The 14,098-nt window shown below is 35.8% G+C and overlaps 1 protein-coding gene across 1 annotated transcript; it reads left to right on the top strand.

Annotated features, from left to right (window-relative positions):
• The first annotated feature begins 6,436 nt into the window (after positions 1 to 6,436).
• On the top strand, positions 6,437 to 9,532 carry LOC145312695 (uncharacterized). The gene is made up of 2 exons (XM_080151957.1): positions 6,437 to 7,011; positions 7,660 to 9,532. Exons 1-2 carry the CDS (start codon positions 7,004 to 7,006, stop codon positions 9,530 to 9,532), a joined length of 1,881 nt encoding a protein of 626 aa, XP_080008083.1. The 5' UTR covers positions 6,437 to 7,003.
• The last annotated feature ends 4,566 nt before the right edge of the window (positions 9,533 to 14,098 follow it).

Genomic DNA, 14,098 nt, shown 5'->3' on the forward strand with positions numbered 1-14,098 from the left:
CGGAGCAAGACATTGCTCTGCAACACGACACGAACATAAAAGTGAATAGTTGCCTTAAAGTTTAATATTATTATTGTATGTTTATCTTGTCTTGAATTAATACACTTTATAAGAATATTTAGCTGTTTGTTCTTGCTATTACTACACGTCATTTTGGCGCAGTAGTGTAGTACGAATCTATAGCTCAGATTTTCTTTTAATTGTATTTTTTCTTTACTTTGTTTTTATTTAGGAATTTTTGTGAGCGATGAAGTTGGACATTGCTCATTTCAGGAAGCTGTCTCCGGAGGAGAGGCTGGAGTACATCTTCGAGTCGATAGTCACGTTGCAGGGTGATATTCAATCCAATGGGGATAAGCTGGATAATTTGACTGGGCGGATGACGCCGCTGGAGACGAAAGTTCAGGAATTGGCGGATAATGTTGATACTAATGTTGCTGCGGTTACTGGACTGGCTACTCGGATGGACGATTTGGAAGATCGTCTTAATAAGGTGGTGGAGCCTAGTGTTGATAATGATATCAAGACTGAGAATGTGACAGTTGTGGATGAGTTTATGACTGGCCAGCAGCGAATTCTTGAAAAGATTGCCCAGCGGAATAGTTTGAATGACCAGCAGAATGGTTCGAATACCCAGCAGAATGGGTCGAATAACCAGCAGAATGGTTTAAATAACTCTATGCCGTGGCAGAGGACGGCTGGTGGATCTGGAGGATTTGGAGGATCAGAGGAGGAGCCTAAACTGTTTGCTAGTGGTTCTCGGCCTATTTTTGGTGGTATGCAGGGAAATGAAGATAAGATCATAAAACTTTGGGAATTGTCGAGGGTTGATGCTGTGGATAATATCTACAATGGAGTTCTCATGTGGTGGCCAGCCCTTTCTGAGGTTAATGCGGAGGATTTTAATACGCTCAATTTTTTTGAAGCTGGACTGAGTGAATCGCAGGTTAGTTGGTGTAAATCTCTTGTTTATGTACCAGATAGATCTCTGTATGTTTCGCAGGGGGAGGAGAATGTGCATAGGTACAATGAAACGTGTGCTAAACTTGATGATCAGTTCAGAAAAAATGCGCCTGAATTTGCGGTTGACGATGATGTGATTTTCTTTGATGATTATTTGGAGAGATTTTGGATGACTACTAGACGTTATCATATGACTAATCATCAAGTGTGTAAGGAAATTTTGTTTGATAAATGTGTGGGTGTAAGAACCGCTTGTGGTTATACACTAAAACCTGCTGATATGGAGAATAGACAATTAACATTAAAGGGGTACTTGTGTAAGATGCGAGAGACATTTTTACCACCCGACATGAAAAATGTGTGTAAAGATGCGTATTTGAGTGTTAAGCAACATGAGAATGATAAGATTGATGCATTTTTTGATAAGATACTATCTTTCTGGAAACGTGCGTATCCGAAACCAACTGATGATATGTTTATGGATTTCTATTCTCAAGTGTGTAATGTGGTCTTATCTCCACTTTTGGCTAATCAGATGCGTCAATTTGCGTTGGATCTGGAGCGTGACGGACAAGTGCGAATGATAACGAAGTTTCAGACAGAGTTAATAGTTAAAGCACAATTGATTGTTAAAGGGCTACAATTTAACCAAATTTCAGGGTCAATGGCTAGAGGATGTACAACAAACCAGATGGCTTTGGCTAAAACGATGGTTGGTGGCGTTGGTTCCAAGTCAAATCCTGTAACTATTGATCAGGTTAGTGATGAAGATAATTTGTCATATGAAATAAATCAATGTGAAATTGATTTAGCTGATGAATTTGGTGGACCAGCTGAACTTATTCCTTTAATTGGCGCAATTCAAGGTGGTTTTATTTGTTATTATTGCAACAGAAAAGGTCACATGATGAGGGATTGTTTTGATATTAGAGATAAAAAGTTGCCTAATCCTAAAGGAAAATACTTTTTGCGGTGGGGAAACAAGCCTTTTGTTCCTTATAAGACGGGGCAAAAGAGTTTTAAAAAGAATGAAAATAGTATTGATAAAAAGAAATTGGTTGGTGAAATTGAAGGAGAGGTGAAAGAAGGGGAGGATACGAAGGAAGTGGCGCATGTCGATGGTTTAGGGGCAAGTGATTATGAAGACGATCTTGTAGCGGAAGTCGAGGCATGGAATAATGCTATTATAGATGACATTTTATGGTATTAATGTTTTGTATGTATTATAATCATAAAACCTTATTCCATTTTCTACTTGTTACGCGGCATTGTTTTGATTTATGCGCATTGTAAATAAACAACAACAAAACAAAATTAATGATAAAGAGTGAACGAAGCAACTCTAATTTTGTGATAATTTATTTTGATGGTTTATTTTGAATTATGAAAAGATAACATATTGTTTATAAGCGTATATGAAATTATGAGATTATGTTATAATGGAAATCAAAATAATTAATTTAGTTTTTGATTATGTTTTGTTGAAATTAGGAAAATTCATTTTTGTTTCAGACTGTTGTGGAGTCTAACAGAGATAAGAATAATAAAAAGTGAAAATGAAAAACGAATTAGGAATACAATTTTGTAAAATTGCTATTGAAAAATATTAAATTGAATTTTAAATTGAATTAAATTTGATAAAAATGTGAAATTAGATATTTGAAAAGTATTAAATTTTGATGAAATGTGGAAAATTGTTTTAAAAGTTGAGTCAGTTATTGTGATTTAAAGTAATGTTGATTCAGCAAAATTTTTTATGAAGTTTAGAATTTCATGAAGCAAAATTGTTATAATGCATTAGATATAATCGTGGAGTAGTCTCTCTCTCTATGAAGGAAGGGAGGGGTTGTCTCTCGGAGCTGGTATGCACAAATATGGTGGAGCTGTCTCTTTTGTTGGAGGAGAAAGGGGGAGTGAACATATTTGCAAAGAAGATTGCACTACCTCTCAGAGTTGGTATGCGCAGATATGGGGGAGCTGTCTCTTTTGTTTGAGAAAAAGGGGGAGTGAACATATTTGCAAAGAAATTTGCACTATCTCTCAGAGCTGGTATGCGCAAAATGGGGTGGTGTAGAGAGGTAGCTGCAATGATTATCAGGCGTGGAGCGCGCCATGCGCAGAAAGTTGAGCTGCGCAGAGAAGCAGAGCTGCGCAAGAAGGTGCTCTCAGGTATTGAGATATATAGTTAGTTGAATTTTGACTTTTAAACCTTTTATACATCTCAGTTTTAATCTGACAATAATAGTTTTGTTAGGTAATATTTTATTGAATTACAAAAGAATTGAACTTATGGTATTTGGAAAGATTAATTTGCTTGGTGATTGATAATATTTGATCATGTCATATTTCTTAATACAACTTCTTTTATTGTGTTGCAAGTTTATTTGTTCAGTGAAAACATTTATTTATGGCATCTAAAATAATTGTATTTTATTTTAGATTGGCTGAGAAGAGTGTTTGTGGTGATTGAGAGATACTGTCATCATTATTTATTTGATGGTGAGTTGTTAAGATTTTGTTTCATGTTGTTAATATTTTATTACCATTATATATATATTGCTGTTCGAAAAATAGTCTTGTAAAAATTTGTCATATATATATATTAATATCGATATTAATTCTTATGTACAGTGATTTATCCATCAATTGGCATCTAAAAATTTGTAATATTTTAGATTGGCCGGAGAGAAGTTTTACTGATTGTGGATTAAGAGATATTTTGGGATGTTTCTGTTGGCCGGAGAGAAGTTTTGTTGATTGTGGATTAAGAGATATTTTGGACGTTTCTGTTGGTGGATGAAATATTGTCGGTGAGTGATTTGTTTTATTCCGTTATTTTGTTATTTGTTGTAGACAGATAGATAGTTATTTGATAGACAATTGGATAGTTACAACCTCATAACTGCTGGTGTTGGTTAGATAGCTGTTTATAAGTTTCATGAAGATTCTGAGATGGCGGCTGGAGCGGCTGAAGTCTACGTTCCAACGAAGATTGGTGGCATGGAAATCCTGACCTTAATTGATAGCGGCAATGCAAGAGGCTGCCTGATATCTCAAGTGTTGGCTAGAAAGCTTGATTGTATGATTGAAGAAACGGATTCGAAAGCAACAGGCGTGCAGGGTTCCAGCATCAAGATTGATGGGGTTGTTCGGAATGTTGAATTTCAGATTGGAGGTCACAGTTTTCAAGAAGATTGCTTTGTTATTTCTGGCATGACTGTACCTATGAATCTAGGCAGTCATTGGCTCATCATGCAGAGAAACTAAAAGAACAGATTGATTTATGGTTGGAAACAGATGTGATAGAAGAATGTAATTCACCGTTTAATTCTGGAATTTTTGCTGTTAAGAAGAAGGTTGGAAATACTAACGAGGTGAAAGTCAGGTTTGTCCTGGACTACCGCTCGTTAAATGAGATAACTGAGAAGATCTGTTACCCTTTGCCTAATATTGGTGAGCTATTTGACAAACTTGGAGGAAAGAAGATTTTTACGTCTATTGACCTTACTTCAGCGTATAATTCAATGCACTTGAAGGAATCTGTCAGGAAATATACAGCATTTTGTTCTAATGGACGGCAATATTGCTTCAAGAGGCTTCCGTTCGGATTGACCAATGCTCCAAGTGCATTTGTAAAGTTGATGGATAGAGTAATGGATTTGAGTCCTGAATTAAGGGCATTTTGCCTAGTTTATTTGGACGATGTTCTTGTATATAGTATGAATGTGGAGGAACATCTGGAGCATTTGAATACTCTACTACGAACATTCTGTGAAGCAGGCCTCAAGATTAATCTTGGAAAATGTACATTGTTTGCAGAGGAAGTGAAATTTCTGGGCCATATTATAAATGCAGAAGGCATATTTATGGACCAAGCATATATTGAAAAGATTAAGAATTGGCCAGTACCTGAAACAGGTAAAGATATTCAAAGATTTACTGGTTTCATAAATTATTATGGTTCATATTTCAAGAATTTTTCTGATATTACGGCACCATTGAACAAATTCAGAAACAGTAGTAAAATAGAATGGGATGAAAAAAGTATGGAAGCCTTTACAAAGACTAGAGAATTGTTCTGTGAAGAAATAAGTAAATCGTTCCCGGATTGGAGGATGGAGGCTGAACCATTTGTGTTGGATACAGATTGGTCATCTACAGCTATGTCATAAAGGAGAATTATGTGCATTAGTAAATGCTGTTGAAAGATTTGAATGTTATTTGAGACACAAGAAGTTTATCGTGAGAACTGATTCAGCTGCACTGAAACATCTATCTACTTGGAGGCAGAACGGATATTTTGTTGGTCTCACCATAAGGTGGATAAACTTTTTATCCACCTTCAGTTATGAGGTTGTACATAGGCAGGGCAAGATGCATACTAATGTTGATATATTGTCACGTACTGCATTAAAGGATAGTAAAGATAGGATATCTAAATTATCGACAGACGAACAAGGAGAGTTAATATTGGATACTGTATATCAATTGGAAGATCCTAAATTATGTCTTATTGCAGGAATTGGAGCAGAGACGGCCAGTCAAATAGCATCCAGATTGAAGGCGAGAGAATTCAGTCGTAGCCTGGAGAAGGATCCTGTTTTAGTTGAGGTGAGGAAATTTATTGTAAATAATGTCAAACCTACGTCCAGAGAATTGTCTCAAATGCCTTATCGTGGTAAACAAATATTAAGATTTTTTGAACATTTGAGTTATAAAGATGGTTTAATTATCTTGACTTCACCTATGCGGCTCCAGAAAGAATTTCAATTTATTGAACGGGTAGTGGTACCTATTGGAATGTACAATAAAGTTTTCTTGTTAGCTCATGCAGATGTTACAGCGGGGCATAGGGGTTATTTGGAAACTTTGAGCAGGATTAATCGTCACTTCATTTTTCCCTATGTGTCTAAATATGTAGCGGCGGCAGTTGCAAATTGTGTCATTTGTTTGAATAGACGTAAAAAACCAAAACATAATCATAATATAGAATTTTCTCCTTTGGCTGGGGAAGCTATGGCAGAGTTGGCCATAGATGCTTTAGGTCCTTTGAATGAGTGTGAATATAATGGAGTCATTTGTAAGCATATTTTAATAGTAGTTGACAGTTGTACTAGATATGTGTGGTTGTTTGCTATTGAGGATGTTAAAGCTGAAACAATTATTGAATGTTTGAAGTTTAATTTATTTTCTGTTTGGGGATTATGCGAGAGAATCAGGACTGACAATGCACAAAGTTTCAAATCAAAAGTTTTTAGGGAAGTTTGTTTAAGGTTGGGAATTGAACAAATTTTTATCCCTCCAAGATCAGCAAATTCGAATTACAGTGAAAGATACAACCAATCGGTGTATTCGTTTCTTAAGACTGATTTACGTTTTCAAGATGGAGATTGGGCTCATAAACTTAAAGCTACACAATTTTGTATGAACACTTCTTTCAATCGGAGGTTAGGATGTTCCCAGTATTTCAAGATGTTTCTACGAAACCCTAAGCTTCCGCTTGACTCATTTGATCCTTTAACCCGCTCGAAAATTAAACATATGAATTTTTCAGAGTTATTGGAGTGCCTTGACAAAAATTGGAGAACTGGACAAGAGAGAACTGAGAAGTATTTACAGGTAGAAAATACAGAAAGGATAGGTCGGCCGATAGCTATAAATTCCTATTGTTATATTTATTATGACGTCACAACGATTGGTGTAGCTCGTAAACTCTGCTCGCTATGGGTGGGTCCGTGTCTAGTGACAAAAGTAATTTCTGATAGTTTGTTCGAGGTTCAACCCCTAGAAAAGTGTAGATTGAAAGACAAAGGGGTAAGAATTGTACCAAGGGATAAAATATATGTTATTGAGAGTACTTTAGACTTGACTCCAGATGAAAAGATTGACTTAGTGATTACAGATGAGTTTTTCTCTGTGGATAATACCTTGAAAGTAAACTATGACTTTCCCAATACTTTAAGAAATTTAACTTGTTCAGGCGTTTCTGAAGAGGAGAATAGTTGTGGCGCTAGTCCAGAGGTGGTTGGAAGGCGGAAGGATGGACAGGTAACACCAGATTTTTTGAAGAAATCTTTTTTGGGTGTTGGGTTGTCACAGCAAAGGTCAAATGTATCTCAGGATAATGAAAATTTAGATGATTTAGTTGAGGATCTTAGTGATACTTTGGAAAGTACTCATATTTCTGACAGTGTAGATACGAATGATACGACTGACAAAACTAAGTTAGACTCTACATATTCTACTATTAGTAAGGATAGTGTTTTTCATGGAGATTATGCCTCTGATAATAGTTTAGTAGACAACAGTTTGGGTGTAGAGGATGTCAACATGGAATCTGCTAGAGAGTTAGAGTCTCGGATGAGTATTTTAGAGGACACTTTTCCAAAACTGCAAAGTAAAATTGTAAACTTGGAACAACGAAGGGGAAGTGTTAAACGAGGTAGGGATGTTGAGGAGGATGAATTAGATAGATCGTTAGATAATGCAAAACTGCAAAAAATGTCTGAGACTATTCCTGTTAAAGGTCGTCCTAAAGGTTCTACAAATGAAGTACAATTACAAAAATTGGAAGAGGATAGACAAAACAGAGAAAAAGACAGATTAGAACGTTATTCAGTAGCAGATGTAGTAACTAGGAACCTCGCAAAATTGATTAAAAAATAATATTTGTAATAATTTGTATAATATTTGCAGGAGAAGAGATTACCACGAAAACCGTCGGGAGCGTGATGACAAGAGAGGAAGCGGCGGTGGTGATAGACATGACCGGAATAGACGAGATGGAGATCGTGGTATGCGAAAGAGGTCGCCTGACGCTTGTAGTTCAAAGAGTGGACGTGCTGGACCAGTACCTGTGAAGAAATCCAAGGATGATAGAGGAGTCAGGTACTTGGATATTTTGTTATTTGTTGTTGTGATGCAGACTTATTGTTTGATTATTGTTGGTGGTATGTATACGTCACAGGATCCACGGTTAGCAGCTTATGATTGTTCTCAAATAAGTAATGTTGAACTTAGATCAGCTGCCTGTTTGTATGATAGGATGGAACCGGTCAGATCTGTGGAATTATTGGGGTTAGCAGAAACCGATTTTATACTGTCGGAAGCCATTAGTTGTGAGGTTAGACTAAAATTGGAGCGCTGGTTTTGCGGCACCGCGAGTCATGTGCACGTACTAGACGTGCCACATGAAAAACAGGTAGAGTTGAGTATGGACGAATGTAGAAGGATTTTTCATTCTGGCAAGTATCAGCATGATGGTATTAGTTTTAAAGTAAACATAGACTTGCCAACTGTTCACAGTTTCACGGTTAATGGAACATTGTCACCTTTCTGGGATGTTGGTGGTGAAAATATTCAATGCAAGACACTGGGAATATACGCGCACAATATGTGGTTCAATTTAGGTTTTGCTATTGGGACTTTGCATATTTTAGTAAAAAATACACCCGTTTTGATCAAGGGAAATGTTGTTATGGATTATGATAAAAAGACGATTGTGGCGAATTTTGAAGAAAATCATTTGTGGGCAACATCAACTTCTCCATATTTTCCGTATGTAGTACGAAAACTGGCCAGTAATTTTAAGGTAGTTTTTCAAGATACATTTAATTTAACTACGTGGAATGAACAACTTTTTGTTTCTAACTTGGAAAGGAATATTTTAGTTAAAATTATGGGAACAGAGAAACTTACTTTGCAGCATCTGGATTTCAACATTTTTGTAACAGAATTGGAGGGTATCAAGTTTTTAGAGGAACCGAAGGCGGCTGTTAGAAGTTATTTTGGGGATTTGTTAAAACAGGAAGCTAGATTTGATTTGAATGCTATGTTTTTGGCTAGTAGAGAAAGGAATGAGAGGATGATGGAACTTTTTAGTATTTCTAGATGTGCTCAAACAGAAGTTAGATCAAATGTACAGATGCATCATGGGTTCAGAATTATATACCTGGGAGAAATTGCTAAGTATGAAAAGTGTACAGCGGTTGAAATTCCAGTAAAGTTAGGTGTGGATTATGGATGTGCAGTAGGACATTTGCTGGTGGATTATAAAGGTGAGACAGTTGGAATACAAGAATATAGTAGAATGATTGTTGCAGTAGAGGACATAAAATTGTTAAATTGCTCGCAAAGTCCGGTATTTTTGAAGTTGACAGCCAATTTGTTCCTTGGGAATCAGGGGCAGGGACTCGAACTTCTGCACATTGCCAATGAAAAATCTGAACATGTGGGACAAAAGATTTTTCTGAACGATGAAAAGGTGTTTATTGCTGATTTTAATAAGACTATTAAATATCAGGGGTTAGAGGATTTTGAGGATTTTAATGGACAAGCTTCTAAGTTGGATTTTGTTGATCATAAGTTGTCATTTTTCGAACAGGTTACAGGTCCTTGGTTTGGTTTAGAACATTTGTTCAAAGATATACTACCATTGTTTGCTAAGTTTGTTTTGATTGTGTTAATGTTGTTGTTAGGTATAATTCCTATGTTGGCATTGTTGTATTGTTGTTGTTCATGGTGTCATAAAAAAAGATTTACTGAGGAAGAATTTAATGCTAGATCTTAAATTCTGATGCTGAAATTTAATTATATTGTATTTTTGCAGGTTGGTTACGGCAGCAACAATGAATCAAAAGTTATTGAGCAACGAAGAAGATGGCCGCCACAAACAATCTGTCAATGAAGGAAATCAAGTCAAACCTGGTCTACCGGTGTCTGCATTGGTCAGCAACTCTGCATCTCGGCTGGTGTTGGTAATGTCGCGCGTTGAGCTGCCCACGTTGAGTGTGGGCAGGGCGACGAGGAACATATTTTTGAGCAGTGAGGACATGCCACTGGCAGATTTAGCTCGTCTTATTGATAATGAACCAAGGTTTAAGTTGAATTTAGTAAACATGCTTTCGGTGCAGTTAGAGATGGGGAGATGCATCAACTCCATAGACTGGCCTGTGGACAGGATCCCTATCTTTACCAGCCAGAATTCAAGACACCTCAACCTGATGGCGGCTGGTGAGCATTCTAAAGCTATAAACAGAAAGTTGTCATGGAATGAGACAACTAGTTTGAATAAGTTGAGTGCAACCATATTTCTCTCTAAGCTTGTTTGCGAAATTTTACCAAGTTTGGTGTTGCTTGCTAAGATTGAATACCTGGATGGAGATGAGAGAAAAAGCTGTCAAACGTTGGGCGAATTGTTACCCATAATCAAACATATGGGGGAACTTGAGGATTGGCATCAACTTTCAAAAATTGACGTCATACCTGCAGATGGTAAAATGAGCCTTCAGACGGTGTTGAGAACGGTGGGTAATAGCGTTGATCTGAGGTTGAAGACGCAGGTTGTGTCAGCTATCCGGCTCCTGGCACATTGGAAAGACGTCGTGAATAAAGTATCCTTTATTCTGAAGCAAATGCCATCCACAACTTTGTTCGAGTTACAGAAAGATTGGCTTGATGGAAAGTCTGAACAGGATTTGAGTGCTAAAGTGTTTATTGACTCTATTCAGGTGAATGAATACATGAACTTATCTGTCTACATTCCACGCATTGTAAATGTGAATTCGGTGAGTTTAATCACCAGTGGAGAGATGCCAGCTGAGATACGTTATGTTAGATTGGATGGACAAAGAGAAATAATTGATAACCTGGTGAGTGCCACATACGCAGGTAGTCTGGTGAATGATAAAGTAGACGCAAGAGTTTTGACCTGGGAAATGCAGATGCGCTGCAAGCGTCTCCGTCCGACTCTAGCCAAGCAGATATTGTTATGTGATCCAGATACTACTTTAGAGAATGTAGTAAAGGAACTTAGATTGGAGTTGGATGGAAAAGTTTATACAAGTTTGTTGACAACCAATATTGAGTGGAAGTTTAATCCTGAACACAAAGTAAATGAGTGGTTCGAGGGTGATTTCAAATTGGTTACTCGGTTTGGGGATCCTGTTTGTGTTCAGATGGATCAGCCCTTAAATCCGAACATTCCTGTTTGTCTGGACCTTGAATTGTCAGGTCAGCAATGGCGTGTTGATGAACAAGTGAGGGAGGAAATGAGGATGGAACACACGCCTGGAATATTGATGATGCTTGATAAATTTGGGGAGGAGGTTAGTCGTAAGCATCAAAAGATTTTGGATAATCAGGAGGAGGTTGATAACGTTGCAACCTCGATTTCGGTTGCGGTTACTAGTGGATTTGAAAGATGTTTTCATATGCTTGGTGATACTGAGGCAAGGATGTCTCAAGACGGCTTGTGTGATGAGACCGCAAAACTTGGAGTGAATGATGATGAAGCTATCATGCCTATGGATATTGAAGAATCTGGCAAGAAGAGCAGAACTTCTGGAAAAAGAAAGTAATAATTATAGTTTATGTGTATTAATTCATATTTTATTTTATTTTATGTATTTAATATTTGTTGAGGCAGTAGTAGTCTCGAAAAGGTTTAAAATTAATGTTTCATATTAATGCTCTATAATACCATGCTTAAATCTGATGGTTATATGTTAACCAGTGTTATTTTTATATCATGCATTTATGATAACTATGTAATTAATGCATTATGTGTTAATCAATGCATTTTTCAATGATTATATGTTAATCAATGTTTTTTCTTAAAAAAAAATATTAAAAAGAAAAAAAAACACATAAAGAAAAAAGGAATATAAAAAAAACACAAAAGAGTTCTAAGGAACCAAAATAATAAAAAAAAATGTATACGAAGTGTTTAAAGATCTGGAAATAAAATATATAAAAAAAAAAAAAAAATATGGCAGGTGTCATACCAGATCAATTATTATCTATTTAATAAGCGTTCAACGCTACTCATAATATATATATGATAATTAACATGTAAAAACCTATTGTTATATTTAATCTGAAATATTACAGTTTGAAATCCAGGTTCATGTTAAAGCCAGGGAGAAATGTGATGTATAGTCCCTTTCTTCCTGACTTAAGAGCAATGCATGTATTTTATATTTTAGCTTTTAGTTCTTGTGTCAACCGTTTCGGAGCAAGACATTGCTCTGCAACACGACACGAACATAAAAGTGAATAGTTGCCTTAAAGTTTAATATTATTATTGTATGTTTATCTTGTCTTGAATTAATACACTTTATAAGAATATTTAGCTGTTTGTTCTTGCTATTACTACACGTCATTTATTGCATTTATTCTTGCATTTATTGGTCAGTTCGTTCATCCAGTGCAACATCTAAGTAGTAATACATCAATTGATATGTATATAAGCTGACATTATGATAATAAAAAAACCGCTAGGATAAACAAACATAAATCTGTCGAAAAATAATGAATAATAAGTAATTGATTTAATTTTGCTTCTATAGCCTTTTTAAAAAAAATTAGCAAGAAAAATCTTGAATTTAAGACAACCAAAAATCTTAATTTTGATATCCTATTTGGATCTACTGCAGTTCACGGTAAAATATTGCTGGTAACGAATATTGCCAAAAATTTAGGAATTTAAAAGGCTGCTAGCTGCTAAACGGCTTAACGTAAAGATCATGCCCGCACACTGTTTTAGGCGGCATAAGAAGGCCTACAAATAATCTGGAATAGCCATAAATCAATAATGCATAATTATCTCGCAGTGCAGAGAAATGCGCCTTCTTATACCGCTTTAAATGGTGTGCGGGTATTATCTGTACGTTCAGCCGTTTGGCAGCTAGCAGCCTTTACAATTCATAGATTTTTGGCAATATTCGTTACCAGCAATATTTTACCGTGAACTGCAGTAGATCCTCCTATTTCCCTTTCTCTGCAATGGTGAGCCTGAATGGATGTAGAATATACGTGGATATATTATTTATTTGTCAGTTTGCTCATCCAGTAGGAGGGGATGGAGTAAAGTAGGCGATAGTATGGATCGTTATTTAGCCCGCAACAAGTTTCACTTTATTAGAGAACATGATAATCTGGTGTAAAATCCAAGTAATAATGAATCCATTCTCGCATGATTTGTTTATATTTTGTCAGAGCTAAGTATTCATAAATTAAAACAGCTTCCATCATTAGCTGGCAGGGAGAGACCATTTGACTGTAAATGTTAATTTTCTTATTTTTACGAACAAGCCCTCTCATTCGTTTGCTCATAAACTATTGATAAAATAATGTTTGTCTGTCTGTATGTTTCTCATTTACAGTGAAGCATTTCATAGGTCCTAAGAAGGTTTTTAAAATATTTTGGGGATCGGTGCCTCCACCCTCCCGAGAAAAATCATTCTTAGAAAAATCTCCCTGCTATTTTTTAAACTACCACTCATGCGTCAAAAGTCCAAGGGCTTGCTAACGATTTAGAATCAAAATTTTATTTGTTTTGTATAAACGTCGATTTTAAGCAGACACTTTTCAGTAAATTTACAGCAGTCATTAAAAAATAGGCAAATTTTTAAGTAAACAAAAACATGCATCGCTTAAAGGGATTCAGGGATGGGATGATATAAAATAAATCGAATAAAATATTATTCAATTTCAGATGGTATTTTAGGAAAGAAGGACAGTATTTTTTTTAATTGTGGGTATAGTCTCTTAAGAGGCGATTCGTCGTATTTTTACAGTAGCTTTTCTTCTATTTCTAGCCCCTGGGGGGCAATAACCTAACCTAACAATTCGCTTTAAATGAATAGAAGGAAAACCTGCGAAAATAAAGTATTGTTTACAAAAATACTACTTTATTATTTTACAGTTGAGAACTTAAACAAGGATGACAACATCTTTAGTTTGTGAAGCACGAAACATCATGTATGGAAATAAGAATAAGAAGATTTAAAGAGTATTTGATGATTTATTAGATTCAAGAATAGAAATGTCTCACATATTTTATGTTTTTTGGTAATTATATTTTGTAACATGGCTAACAGACCGACGGACAAAGTAAATTACATAGTGGATGCTCATTGGTATAGGGAATCTTCACCAAAAAGATCAGCCGTCTATCTTGAATTGCAGCTGAGAAAAGCACATTTCCTCCATAGAGTTGCGGACTTACTGACTGGCAGACGGTGAGACAAAGTGATTTATAAAGTAGCTTTGCTATTAAAAAACTAATTAAAACAAATTACTTTATTATTTTATGATTATCATGAAATAATAATACACACAGATATAATGAATT

Source organism: Acartia tonsa, chromosome 1, assembly GCF_053477335.1.
Source record: "Acartia tonsa isolate MP-2025a chromosome 1, ASM5347733v1, whole genome shotgun sequence".
NCBI lineage: Eukaryota > Metazoa > Arthropoda > Copepoda > Calanoida > Acartiidae > Acartia > Acartia tonsa.